Source organism: Falco peregrinus, chromosome 4 (genome assembly GCF_023634155.1).
Source record: "Falco peregrinus isolate bFalPer1 chromosome 4, bFalPer1.pri, whole genome shotgun sequence".
In the NCBI taxonomy this organism is placed as follows: Eukaryota; Metazoa; Chordata; class Aves; order Falconiformes; family Falconidae; genus Falco; species Falco peregrinus.
Genome location: NC_073724.1, coordinates 111,005,154 through 111,018,018, shown reverse-complemented (window position 1 = coordinate 111,018,018; position 12,865 = coordinate 111,005,154). Strand labels below are relative to the sequence as shown.

The window sequence follows — 12,865 nt, the reverse complement described above, 5'->3', positions numbered from 1 at the left end:
TCAATACCAAGTGGAGTTGTGGAGTATGGATTAGCTAAGGCCTGAAATCCTACATCTGAATTACTGCCCATGTATAAGCATACCTATAGCATGAGTATTATTTGACACATAGGAAAAAATACATACTGGTAGAGGACGCCTGTGTGCAGCCTCAAATCCCAGATTAAATGTGGTTTGTAGAGGAAATGAAAGAAATAAGTTTGTGATGTTGTTTGCTTCTTTATAATGCAGAAGGAAGGCCCAAACATTTTTTATATTTACATATATGCATGCACATGCAGATGCTTCTGTTTTACCTTGCCTTTTTGCTCAAATGGTTCAGATGTAAATCTGTATTCAGAGTCACACCACCAAGAGATTTCCTAAGAGACTGTTAAATCATTGTGTGCTTTCTTGGTCTGAATTCCTGTTTATAACCAGCCCTGAAATCTCTAAGTATCCCTATCTGACAATTTCTTCTGATAATCCACCCTTGATAAGAAAACATCATTTGATAGTCAGTTGGGTGGTAGGAAGTCTGCTATTTCCCCTGTTAGTTTCAGTAATTAATTGCATCTCTGCTAAAAAACATCCCTTATTTTTAACTTGATTATATCTGGCCTGTATTCCCTGTTATGCCTTTCTCTGCTCAATTAAAGAGCTCTTTAAAAAACAGTATTTTCTCCCCAGGAAGGCACTTAATCAGAATAGTCAAGTCACCTCCTAGTTCCTAGTCTTCCGGTAGACAAGCAAAGGAGAGTGACTGACCTCTTTATGTTCCCTTTCCATAAGACATTTTCTTCAGCTCTTGAGTAGTTTTTTTGGTTTGCTTTGTTTTTTAGTCTTGGCAACACTCTCAGTCCACATTTCAGAAATGTGGTGTTGAATCCCTAACACTACATTTTTTTTTCTTGCAAACATTTCAGCCTAACAAATATTAAAAAGCACAGGGAATTTCAAACAGGCTGGATACAAGTAATTCCTTTTCTCATGGATATTATGTTTATTGTTTTTGCTGCTTTTAATTTAATAAGTTTACCCCTATGACAGTCCTCAAAGCCTATTCTGATGAAAAAGCCACATTTTTAATTAAAGCATATGGTAAAAACATATTTCAGTAAATCTGTTGCATTCTAAAAGAAGCCTGAGCATTCTTTGTAACAGTGATGTGACCTATTTAAAAATGTTAAGATAGTCATTTACGACTGCAATAGTATAGCGTGAAATAATCATTGGTGGGTACAGTACCTGCTTTACTCCACCTCCCCATCTCCATTTGGATACTGCTTAAGAATTTAATTGTGGCCCAGAAAACATCTAAGAATGTGTTTCTTTTGGTCTTCACAACAGAGATTTCAAAAGCGATCATTATCTCAAAGCTGCCAGAATTATGGCCTTCCTAATTATCTCTCCCCTTTACAAAACTTTCATATGTATTTTTTACTGTACTTTGGAGCCTCTGATTACCTTATTCATCTTTATTTCCTTTTAGAACAATAATAATAATAAAAAAACCTGATAGGTTAAGTAAGATAAGTCATAGAAAGAGTCAAAAAAGCATGTACTGATGGCTCTTAGCGGCCTTGTTCTCAGTTTTGGTAAAATGACATTGTAAGTATTTTGTCTCGTTTACATAGTACCACCTGCATTTTTCAGTGTAGCTGCAGAAAGATATGGTAGAAGAGGAAGTGGGTAGAAAGCAAATACATAAAGTCATCCTCTTGTAAACATTAAAATAATGTAAAGCCCCCCTCTCAAAGTGCAGTGGTTTATTATGAAGCAGCTGATCATCACCATGCCAAATGGAACAGTCTTGCTTTTTATTCTGCTGCACCTGTTTCCTTTATCTCTTTCTGGCCTTTTGTCTATTACACAGTTGGAGGTGGTAAAACACTGTGTAAAAATGCCAAAGATTCTTGCTTCAGTAACATGATCCCTGACATGGACTTGCAGAAGTTTCTTCACCAGTGTTCCTGCATGCCTTAAGCCCTGATAAACTGTTCACTGCTTTCATGCCTCACTTCGCACGTGGTTCACCACCGTACTGCGAGAGGAAGGAAATAATTTTGATTTTAAAGTTAATCTGTTGTATTAATGGTGTTCTGTTGCGAAAAAAAAGGCAAAAAGAACTTGGGGAATATTATATATATAAAAAAAAAATAAATCACAAACTTCCTTTGTAACTGAAAACCTGTTGGGTTTGGGCATGATCAGGATTTCAAAAAGGAATACAGTCTCCAAAGTGAGAACCAAAGCGCCAGGACTTCGGGAGCGGCTGCCGCTCACCGTGCTGCCTGTCCAGCTGAGCTTCAGCCATCCTGGCAGGACAGCTGTGAGGGGGGGCGATGGAGGGAGCAAAAGATGAAGAAATGTTGACTTGTTTGGTTTATATATTTAAAGTGTGGGTATAAAGCTTCTGTCACGTTTATTGACTTCTAGGAAGGCTAAGTCTCCCGACTTAGCCAGGGAGAGCTTTTGGTTTTTTCCTTTAGCTTAATTCGTCATCGCTTAAGGCCACGTGGTAATTTATTAAAGGCTGAGGGCATACATTTGCTCTAAATCCCCATGAAACCTGATTCCTGCAGCTGCCAGGCAAGCTGTTGGCCTTGGGGAGTGGATGGGGCTTCTGCATCCCATGCGCTGGAGAAAGCCAGGACAGCAGCTCCCCGCACTGACCCTGCTCCTTGCCAGTGCCACCACCTCCCTTCAGGCTGGGAAAGGGGCTTTTGCCCTCGTGTGAACAGAGAGGACTCTCAAGAGCAAGAAATCAGAGTTAATGGCATCTAAATGCCTACTCCTGCCACAATCTTGACAAACTTTTGACTGTGTAACGTTAGAGGTTCTCTTAGTCATAAGTCAGGCTTATCCAAAAGCCGCCTTTTTTTTTTTTTTTTTAACTGAATTCAGATGTTTTACATCCAAGCACAACATAGGAATGCCATTTATTTACTTCTGTGTAGTCCACACTTGAGTTTTGTTAAAATACCCACAGAAGTAGAGTACAGTAGGGAACAATCATCTAAGTGATGATAATTTTTCACTTTTATTGAGAATGTTGTACTAGCGGATAATTATTTTTTTTAAGAAAAGAATCCTTGAGGCATGGTATTATGTGAAGAAGATGGTTTTACTTCTTGCTTATTTTCATACCTCCTCCTTATTTCTCATCATCCTAACCACTATAAAAAAGATGCTTTAAAGCATGAAGGCTGATGCTTCCAAGCCAGGAGGCAAAAAATGCCTCAGTTTCCCTTATTGCAAAACTGTAATTTGAAGAAGTGAACAAGATCTGGACTCACTGTTTCCCAGTAGAGTGGACATTCAGAGAGGAACATGCAGTTCCCTCTGAAAATTTGTTGTAGGTCGTCACTTGTAATACCTTCAGCTGGAGCCAACCAGGCTGGAGGAGCAGACAAGAGGAGTTACTGCTCATTGTCCCTTTCTGTCTCTCGTTGCAGAAGGCTGTGGTCTTGTATTTATTCCTCCGGTCAGAATTGACCTTCAGCAGTGAGTTTCAGGATACCAAACATGATCTCACCTTTCAGAGAACGCCTTTTCTTTATAGGACTGTTTCTTAACAAAGAGGAGCTGATTGATCACCTCAAGCGAGGGTGGTTCTTTTAACGGAATGGTGAAAAGCTCTTCTTAGAGGACCATGGCCAAAATGTAGATCAGATGTTAGTTAGAGACTGCCAGAAGAGGTTCGGGTCTGTGGACTCTTCTAGGATGGACCAGAACAGATGGGGTTTCAATTCAGTTTTTCACTTCTGCGCAGTTGAATGTTTCCTCCCAACTAGAACCAACCCAGTCCTTGATTATTATTTTTTTTCTGTCCCATCCAGCAGCCTCAGCAGTGCCTTGCCTGTGGAAACAAAGACTTTTCCCCCCATTCTAACATAACACAAGGGGCATGGTACAGTGTAAATAACAGTCCACTAAGGTTGGGAAAGAAACTGTTTGTATTTTTCTGTTAAGGCTGGGCTTTGGAGGAGAGAAGAACTTGTCAGGAAGTAGCAAATAAAGCTGTGTGGTAACACTATTGAAAGCAATATTAAATCAAAATGGGTTTTCAAAACCCATACAAAAGTGTAACCTGAGTTTAAGCAATTCAGGCACTTAATAAGTTGTACTACAACACTGTGCCCAGACCGAGCAATTAGCCAAGCAGATTCTTCCAGCTTCAAATGTCTAAAGCAGCTCCTGGCATTTATCCAGTTTTCACTCAAATGTATTTGTGCCTAAACCAAAGGTGTTTGTGATGAGCAGCATTAAAAACAGCTTTGGAAAGACTTCCTGCATTAGGTTTTGTCCTGCTTTGATTTGATTGTATTTCTTTAGGCCTTTCATTTACCATTTTGAATACAAAGTCTTTGCTAATGCTCTGAGTGTTACTTCGCCTAATTTGTAAGCTTGGAGGCCTGTGAATCCTTTATTTGAAACTTGCTTTAACTGTGGGAAATAGGAAGTGAGCAGGGAGAAGCAAATCTTTTATAGCAAGACGCTTGTTCGGACTGTAAATTAGGCTCTGCACAATGGAAGCAGAAGGAGGCAAGCCTGCCTTTCTGAAGCCTGCGATGCGCTGGAGAAGATACGAGCTTTCAAGGATAACCAGGCAGAGACTGCTTTGCTGTGTGCTTGCTTTATGAGCAAGGAAAAAAGACTTGCAGCTAATGTTTGTCTATGAAAAGTGGTTTAGCCAGTAACCTTGCACAGTCCTCAGAAAAGAGGAATCCCTATTTAGAAGCAAACAAATAGTAAACATTCCCATTCATCACCTTTTGGAGATGTGTTGGGAACCTTTTAAAGCCTGTCTTTGATTTTACACAATGGTTATTGTTGCAGCATAATACCCCAGGCACCTACACAGTAATGAAAAATATTTATGCAACACAGCTCATTCTTGCCATGTCTTCCATTTGGAAATAAATATGAAGGAAGTATTAAATTACACACTGTGAGTCACTTCAGTAGGATAACACTTGATTTTGGGTGAAAGATATGCTACAGGCTGGCTAAAGCTTAAGGCTTCAAGGAGCAGAGTGCTGGCCCTTTTGAAGTCAATGGGAAATTTGCCAGTAGTGCCAAGATTTTATGCCTAAGTTTGGCAGCCGTTAAATGAATTTGAGTAACTTTCCTCATATTAACAATCTGCTGGCATTTGGCTTACTCAACTTTGCATGTGTTTGTAGGATCAGGTTTTCTATGGGCCTGGTGTCCATGTCAGTGTAACAGTTGTCTATTATTAAAGGAAAAGGTTGCCCCTTTTTTTTAAGTAACACCTTACCAGAAGCCATCCTGCTGGAGCAGGAAATCTTCTGCATAGGAATGTAGCATTTTAAGGTGACCTAATAAAAGGGGGGTGGCTCTAAAATAAGCCTAAAACATCTTTGCCAGCTTTGCCATGGTACTTCCCATGTAGCTTTGGTTAAGTCATTGACTCTTTCTGCAAGGCAGTGTTTTCCTGGGCAAAGGATGAGGATAATAGCCACTTGCTTCTCAAAAATGTTTTAAGGATTGAAGGACTAAAATCTATTTAAAATGGCACTTAAGTTCCATATTCTGTTACCTGATTTTGTTTCAGGTAGCTCCCAAGACAGTTACATTTTTAAGAACATAAAAGGAGTTCCATTTCCTCCTTTTCCATAGCTTGTGAGTTTAACTGAGCTCTGTATAATCAGTATTCCCATATATAAAATAACTTTCTATTGTTGCAAGGAAAATCCACCCCCCTCTAGTAAATGAGAGACCGTAATGTTAATATTACAGTTGACTCTCGGGGATTTTGAGGGACATCTGACAAAAAATTAGAAATGCTCTTAACTGCTTTAATAGAAGAGATAGAGACTCAATAATGACCTCTTTATTCATTAGCATCTCTTTACCCATCGCCTTCCATCTCCAGATGGAAGTGGCTGTTGAAATGCAGAGTATGTAATAAATAATGCGTATTTCAATGTAGATTACTTGACAAATCATTAAAATACTGTCATCTCTGGGGAGGAAGATGCCTGCCACTTAAACAGACACTTGATCAGTTTTACAGTAGATATGAAGTGAAAGGGGGGGGGGGGGGGGGGGGGGGGAATAAGAAAGAAAGAAAAAAAAAGACAAAAAATAGAGGTTATTTTCTGGAAACTATAAAAGCAATTTTAAGTTCATAGTTCCCTGTAAGTTTGATGACCACAGTAAATGAGGACTTCAATTTTTTTATGTTTTCCCCTTTCCATGCCTCCCACTCCCCAAGTACCATCATGGTCCATATCTGTGTATCAGAACATTGGCCTATACCTTTTCCAGTGGGAAGAAATGCTGCTTTGTGAACCCACAGTGTAATTTCCATAGTCTCATGGCTTAACCTTGGTCTCTGATGCCGATCCAGTCCCACCCTGTTTAGTTTGTGCAGTCTAGTGAAGGCATAAATCACAGAGCCGTGGTTTGCACAGTCACGGTGCAAGCTTTGTGGTGGATAAAGCTTTATGCCCTCCTCTGTTTTCCCAATGTTCCTGTGATCCTAAAATACATTGGATAGATATAGGGGGTAGTGAATGCCAGCAATGGACTGATCACAAACCACGCAAACAAAACAGCATGTCACTGCTGTAGACACATTGGTGTGAATCTGTGCATTTTTTCCCCCTTTACATAATAGCTTGAGCTTGCACGCAACAGTGTTAAAAACAAATTCACAGGTACAAGCCTGTCCCTCACATGGCAGCTTTCTTGTTCGAGGTAGACCATGCTGTACTAGCATTAGCAGAATCAAACAATTGGTATTTTCAATCAAATCCATTTGGAAGTTTTTGCTTCTCTGTTAGACTATCTAAAATGATACGTGACAAAAGTTTTGGTCACTAATTACCAGTAAAACAAGTTGTGGTGGTATCTGTTAACAATGCAGCAGTAAAATAATCCAGCCGTGTTACAGTGGTACCTGGCAAGGACTGAGGGTGTGCAAGTATTAAACAGTGGTAATCAAATTATCCCAACTCATCGCTGTAGTCTCCTCCTTACACTAACAAAAGTGGTTCAGCACTGGCTCTGTGTCCTATTAGAGTTGAAGGCTTTCATTTTTTCCTCAGGCTTTCTTTCATATATTAAAATGCATTTCTTCACATATTTTTCAGATGTGAGTTTGGCTTTTTTTTCCCCTCAGTCAGATCAGAAACACTCCTTGATATACTGTGTAGCAACAGCAAAAATATAAAAAGCTAAGTAACTCTTCATCATTATTATAGGTCCAGCAATGTATATTTCCCCCTAATGTTATTGCTATCTCTCCAAGACTGAGGCATAACTTAATATAGGCTTTGCCCTGTTTCACTCTGGCGTACCATAATCTGGTGAAAATTAAATCGTATGGAATGCACTCAACATAAAAGTCCTGTGCCATTTAACTTACAGAGCATTTTATTTCAGCTGTCTTTTAAACAGTTCCCAGGCTAGTTCATTATGACTGCTGCTTACAATTGCTCATGTTCCTTCTGGTAACGTGTTCTGCAAACCCTTCCACATATCATGGAAATCTAAAGTTTCATTTCTCTCTAAGGCCAGCGTCTATTTGTGCAGTATTGCAGTAAAAGTATAGCTGTATTTTTATTCTGTTAAAAAAGTATGGGTGAACAGGGCTTGATCAAGCAAAGTAATAAAATTCGCTTTAAAAAGAGCCAAGTACTTTTCAGAACAACAAAGAAAATATCATGAAGGATGGGTTAAGTCTCCTAGTGTAAGGGAAGAGTCCTGTGCATGGCCTTTCCCATGTTGTTCATTGGACTATTTCTTACTTCAAAACCTTTGCAGAAAAAGACGGTTCCATTTCACTCGCTGTAAAATTAGGTGTGTCCTTTCACAGGCATGTTCTGCAAAAGGTAATTTTTGTTTCCAGTACTGAAAAAAAAGCAACTCTGTATTTGGTCTTTCAGTATTGCATAGTTTGTCAAGGGTTTTGCTGCTACACTGTCCAAAGTAATCTATAGCATACGAAGTCTGGAAAGCAAATTTTCTCCAGGGAGTGACTCCTCCAGTGGTGAAAACACAAAACCTCATTGGAGCCACACATGCATAACGTCGCATAGTCACATAACTTCTGGTGGAAGGCAATGCTTGGGAAATAGTGATTCTTATTAGTTTCCAGAGTCAGCTTGTGATACACTGAATTGGGTGTAATAGGTAGCAACAGCAGCATCCTGGCTGCCTTCCCCCTCTCCAAGTTTCTTTAGGGATCAATACTGAGGTTTTAAAGACAGACTTGAAGCAGATGGCACAGCGTTCATTCACATTTTTAGCAGAAGTTCTACTGTTCATAAACTGCAACAGAAGGGAGGCAAATAGGTGTTAGAGGGGAAAGTGAACTAGTCTGCAATAAAGCAACCATCACTGACAAAGGAAGAGCAAGGATGAAACCATAAAAATAATCCTGTCACCAGTGCCCTGAGATTACCTGTCCTTGGTGGTATGTATTCATCTGTGTGGGGTGGGCTTGCATGGTCGTTGGGTCATGTCTCCTGTTCTTGCCTCATCAAGTGTCCTAACACAGCCTAAGGTGTAACAGCAACTTGAAGTCTCCACTTCTGTCATGATTTGACATTGCTGGTATGTCCCAATGCAATTTATCAGGCAGGAAACAACACAGGATTTAGCCAAATCTTAATTGTGTGAAAGCAGATTTAAGTAACATGGAAAGGATTTCCTTATAGCCTTATTAATAGCGAAGGGGAAAGGAAATCCCATAATAGCTCTAGAAGTCTCTTGTAACCAGAGCAGTTGTAAGGGATGGCAAAACCTTGACCTCTGACTATTGTAGGAATACTTTTCCAAGTCTATAGACACTGAAAATACAGACTCCTTTGTCAAGCTCTGAGTAGGTCTTATAATTAGGAACATTTTGCCTCCAAAGTCGTATCTTACTATTTCTTTTGATCTGAACAGTAAGCATTTAATATTAAATGATGTGTCTCACCATACAGCAGCATAACATTATCAGCCACCTGAAGTAAATTCCATTTCCCTATGTGCCTATTCAGTAATCTAGCTAGACTTCAGTAACTTCAAGTGCTTTTCTTTTTTTTTAACTATAGGTTCTTATCAAGGTGTTGGATAACAATGATAATGGCCCAGAATTCTCTCAACCAAGTTATGATGTCACCATTTCAGAGGACATCCTCCCTGATACTGAAATTCTGCAAATTGAAGCTATAGACAGAGATGAAAAGCATAAGTTGAGCTACACTATTCACAGCAGCATCGATACAGTCAGCGTGAGAAAATTCAGAATTGATCCCAGCACTGGGGTGCTCTATACTGCTGAGAGATTAGACCACGAAGCTCAAGATAAGCACATCCTTAATGTCATGGTAAGAATGCAATATTCACTTGGCTCAGGAGACAATCACTGCTGCTTCAGGTGCATACGTGCCTTAGTCTTTGCATAAGCAAAGGACTCTTAGCACAAGTAGTCATTAATTTCATCTTGTCTGCCCTGCTGTGTATTTATTTTACATGTTTTATTTGGGCTTTTTGGGAAACTTATTCTGAATTCATTGTGTGGAATGTGAGATGATTTGCTATCTCGAGGGAGAGCAAGCAGGAAATTATTTAATCTCTTGACATCTGGTCCTCTCACTCAAGGTAATTTTCAGAGTTTCTGAAGTGAGGCTGAAAGTGATTTGAAAACTTATTCACAGGGAGATAACTGCTTTCTTGTCATAGAGGATGCTACAGTCTTTCTGAATGCAAGCCTGGTTTATAGTTTACTTTTACAGACATCAGTACATAAACTGTTGATATACAAAATAGCTTTCATCTGTATTTCCAAATGTTTGGGTATGCAGAAAAAAAATTAACCACCATTTTTTGCTCAGTGTGCCTAAACTACAGAACAAAGTCTGTGTGTTTTCGAGTGATGATTGTGTATTATGGACTGGAGGCTAAAAAAAATAATAATCTGCATTAGTTTAAACATTGTCGTCTGCTATTTTCTTGAATTACTTAAGACTCTGGCAGAAGAGGCCTTTAAAGGGACAATTCATGGTGTGTTAGGCATGGGGAGATCTTTGGACGGGAGACCCTTGGAATCGGAGAACTGCTGTGAGATCCAGCAAGCAGGAGCTGAATAGGGTCTCAGCTCACAGAGTACTTTGAAAGTAGGCTAAGAAATTAATATAAACTGGATCACAGAGAGACATGGCTGACACAGGTCCATTTCCTGGTGCCTGATTTTGATATCTACTTGATACAATAGGGTTTTTAGCTCTATTTGAAGAGGAACCAAGCTATTGGGGATCATGTTGGCAGGATTATCGGTGTAGCAGTGCTGAGATATTTTGCATGGGGTTTAGAGAGGTGTGATAAAACTGTTGGGAGTGCTCAACATTTCTTAAAGTAATTCCTACTCTGTTTACTATTGGTATCATCATCTTCAAAAAGGTATGTACATGTATAATGATGAAAAAGTCCATTGGCAGCTACAACCACTGGACTGACACGTGACTGATCATAGTGGGTAAAATTGTTTGAAGCTTTTTGAAAGAAGGAACAATGGGCAAGGTTTATTTGCCTCTGTGCTATAAAACAAGGGAAGGCCAGGCAAAGGCATGACCATTTAGCATGTATTAAAAACAAAGTATTTATTGTAAGCCTAAAACTGAATTTAAGATGTCATGTGGTTGCCCCTTTAAAAAAAATCACATCATGATCATTAGTTGCTCTGCGTTTTTTCACAAGTGAAAAAGAAGTCACTAGGCTTTTCTAAGTGTCTTTAACTTTACAATCTGCTGTCTCACATGTGCATGTATTTTAGAATGTTCTTTGGGACAAATGGATCTTTTTTTATTACTTTGTATTAAATAGAACTGAAAGCATTATTAGCACTCAGATGAGTAACATTTACGAGCTTTTACTAGATGGATATGAAGATGTGTATTATGCACTTGTTCTATAGGTCCGCGATCAAGAATTCCCTTACAGAAGAAACCTGGCCAGAGTCATCATAAATGTGGAAGACTCAAATGACCACAGTCCATACTTTACCAGCCCGTTGTATGAAGCCTCAGTGTTTGAATCAGCAGCAGTTGGATCAGCAGTCTTGCAGGTCACAGCTTTGGACAAAGACAAAGGAGAAAACGCAGAGCTTGTCTACACTATTGAAGCAGGTTAGGACACAGAGGCTGAAAATGTAGCATCATTATTCATGCTGTCCACAGAGCAGTGCTGTGATGGTGGCCTGTCTTGACACACAAGTCAGCTTCTTTGGTCTACTTTCCCCTGTAGAGTGGGCAAAGGAGACACCTTCCTGTTGGTTGCTTTTTATTTTTAAGCTACTCTAGCCAAAACCTGTCAGAACAGAATCTTATTCACATTCCCTAGATGGTTACAGAGCCTTTTACCTCTTAAGTCATTGGTTCAAAACCCTTACAGAAGATGCTTCTTGAAAGCGACAGCCAGCGACTTGTTTTCAGGTTGCTGGCTTCAGTCTAGCACACAGTGAATCCTCCGGAAGCAAATGCCGCAACAGCTGGTATGTCCTGGCATCTTGGCCAATACTCGGATCAGAGGAGCATGGAGACTAACACCAAGGCTATGCTAAAAACTTCTGTCAGCAGAGCCATAGCATTTTAATGGCACAAGGTCTCTTGAAACTAAGGGAGAGCATGGTGGTACCAGATTAAAATTGGTTTTGCAGTTGGAACTCTGGTTATTTACATTCACCACATAATCTGTACCAGGGAAAGCATTCCTCTGCTGGAGCAACAGCATGGTCACGAGAAATTTACATTATGTCTGCCACACATGCAAGTGAATGTAACTTTCTCTGGCTCATATGGATCTGAAATTAGGAATTATCTCTGAGATAAACTATTAACATATATACAGGAGGGGTGCCTGGAAAAAAAAGGAAGTAGAAATTTGTAACCTTTTGATTTTCTGATGTTTCATTCCTGCTTTTTTTCTTTTTTTTTTTTCTTCTCAGTAGTATGAATCTTTCTGTTGTAATAATATTAAAACTTGAAACCTATATTGCCCTAAAAAGAAGTCTGATATACTGCAGATTGTCCCCATATTAATCAGATCATAAGCCTTTCCCAGCATTAGGCTCTGATCCTACAGAATCATTATTTATCTCCATATTATTATAAAGACTTGTTGTTAGCTAGAATGGCTTAAATCAATTAGCAACAGGCTAAATGACAAGAAATAGGTAATGAAATGAGAATATCTACACCTTCTCGTACTGATTTAACTTCATATAGTTCAAGCTCATACCTTAAACTAAGCCAATATAACCTGAAGCTTAGAGAAGACCCAAGGAACTTTTTTCTGTCACTACTCTGTGTGCTTTGTGGAAGTGGAGTCCCTTAAGCAAACCAGGAGGTGACGTCTTTTGCATCTAAAACTGTTGAACTTAGACCTTTGTGATCCTACAAAGATCTTAGCACTACAAAACAAGTATTTCCTTTATGCACCGCATTTGGTCATACCAGTTCTTTCTCGGTATTCTCCAGTGGCCTTTTATTTAGATCAGGGGAACTATTACATGTGGGCACATACATAAGGCAGGACAATACTGTGCCTTACAGAACACGCTCTGAGCTGACCAGATCAGGTTCCTGGGACAATGTTTTCCAAGACTGTTCCTAGCTTTCCAGTCACCTATAGGTGCCACCACAACGTGAAAAACAACCTGACATGCTAGGAGTATGGCTGCTATACACTGGTCATAGAACCATAGATGATGCAGACAGAAAAATATGGTTGGAAAGAATGCTTTAGCTATTAGATGGTCCTTTTTAGTCTGCATGTTTTTCTCTTTTCTAGAAACTCTCTTCCACTACAGCCTGTTTCATCATGAGCTCTCCCTGCAGTATCAGACTTCAGACTTCCATTTACTGTA

At 39.5% G+C, this 12,865-nt stretch overlaps 1 protein-coding gene across 1 annotated transcript in view; it reads left to right on the top strand.

Moving 5' to 3' along the window:
- FAT3 (FAT atypical cadherin 3) overlaps nt 1-12,865 on the top strand; it is a 419,039-nt gene that overhangs the window by 320,698 nt on the left and 85,476 nt on the right. Inside the window, 2 exon segments of the mRNA XM_055802271.1 lie at nt 9,054-9,329; nt 10,916-11,126. Coding sequence (XP_055658246.1) covers nt 9,054-9,329; nt 10,916-11,126 — 487 coding nt within the window.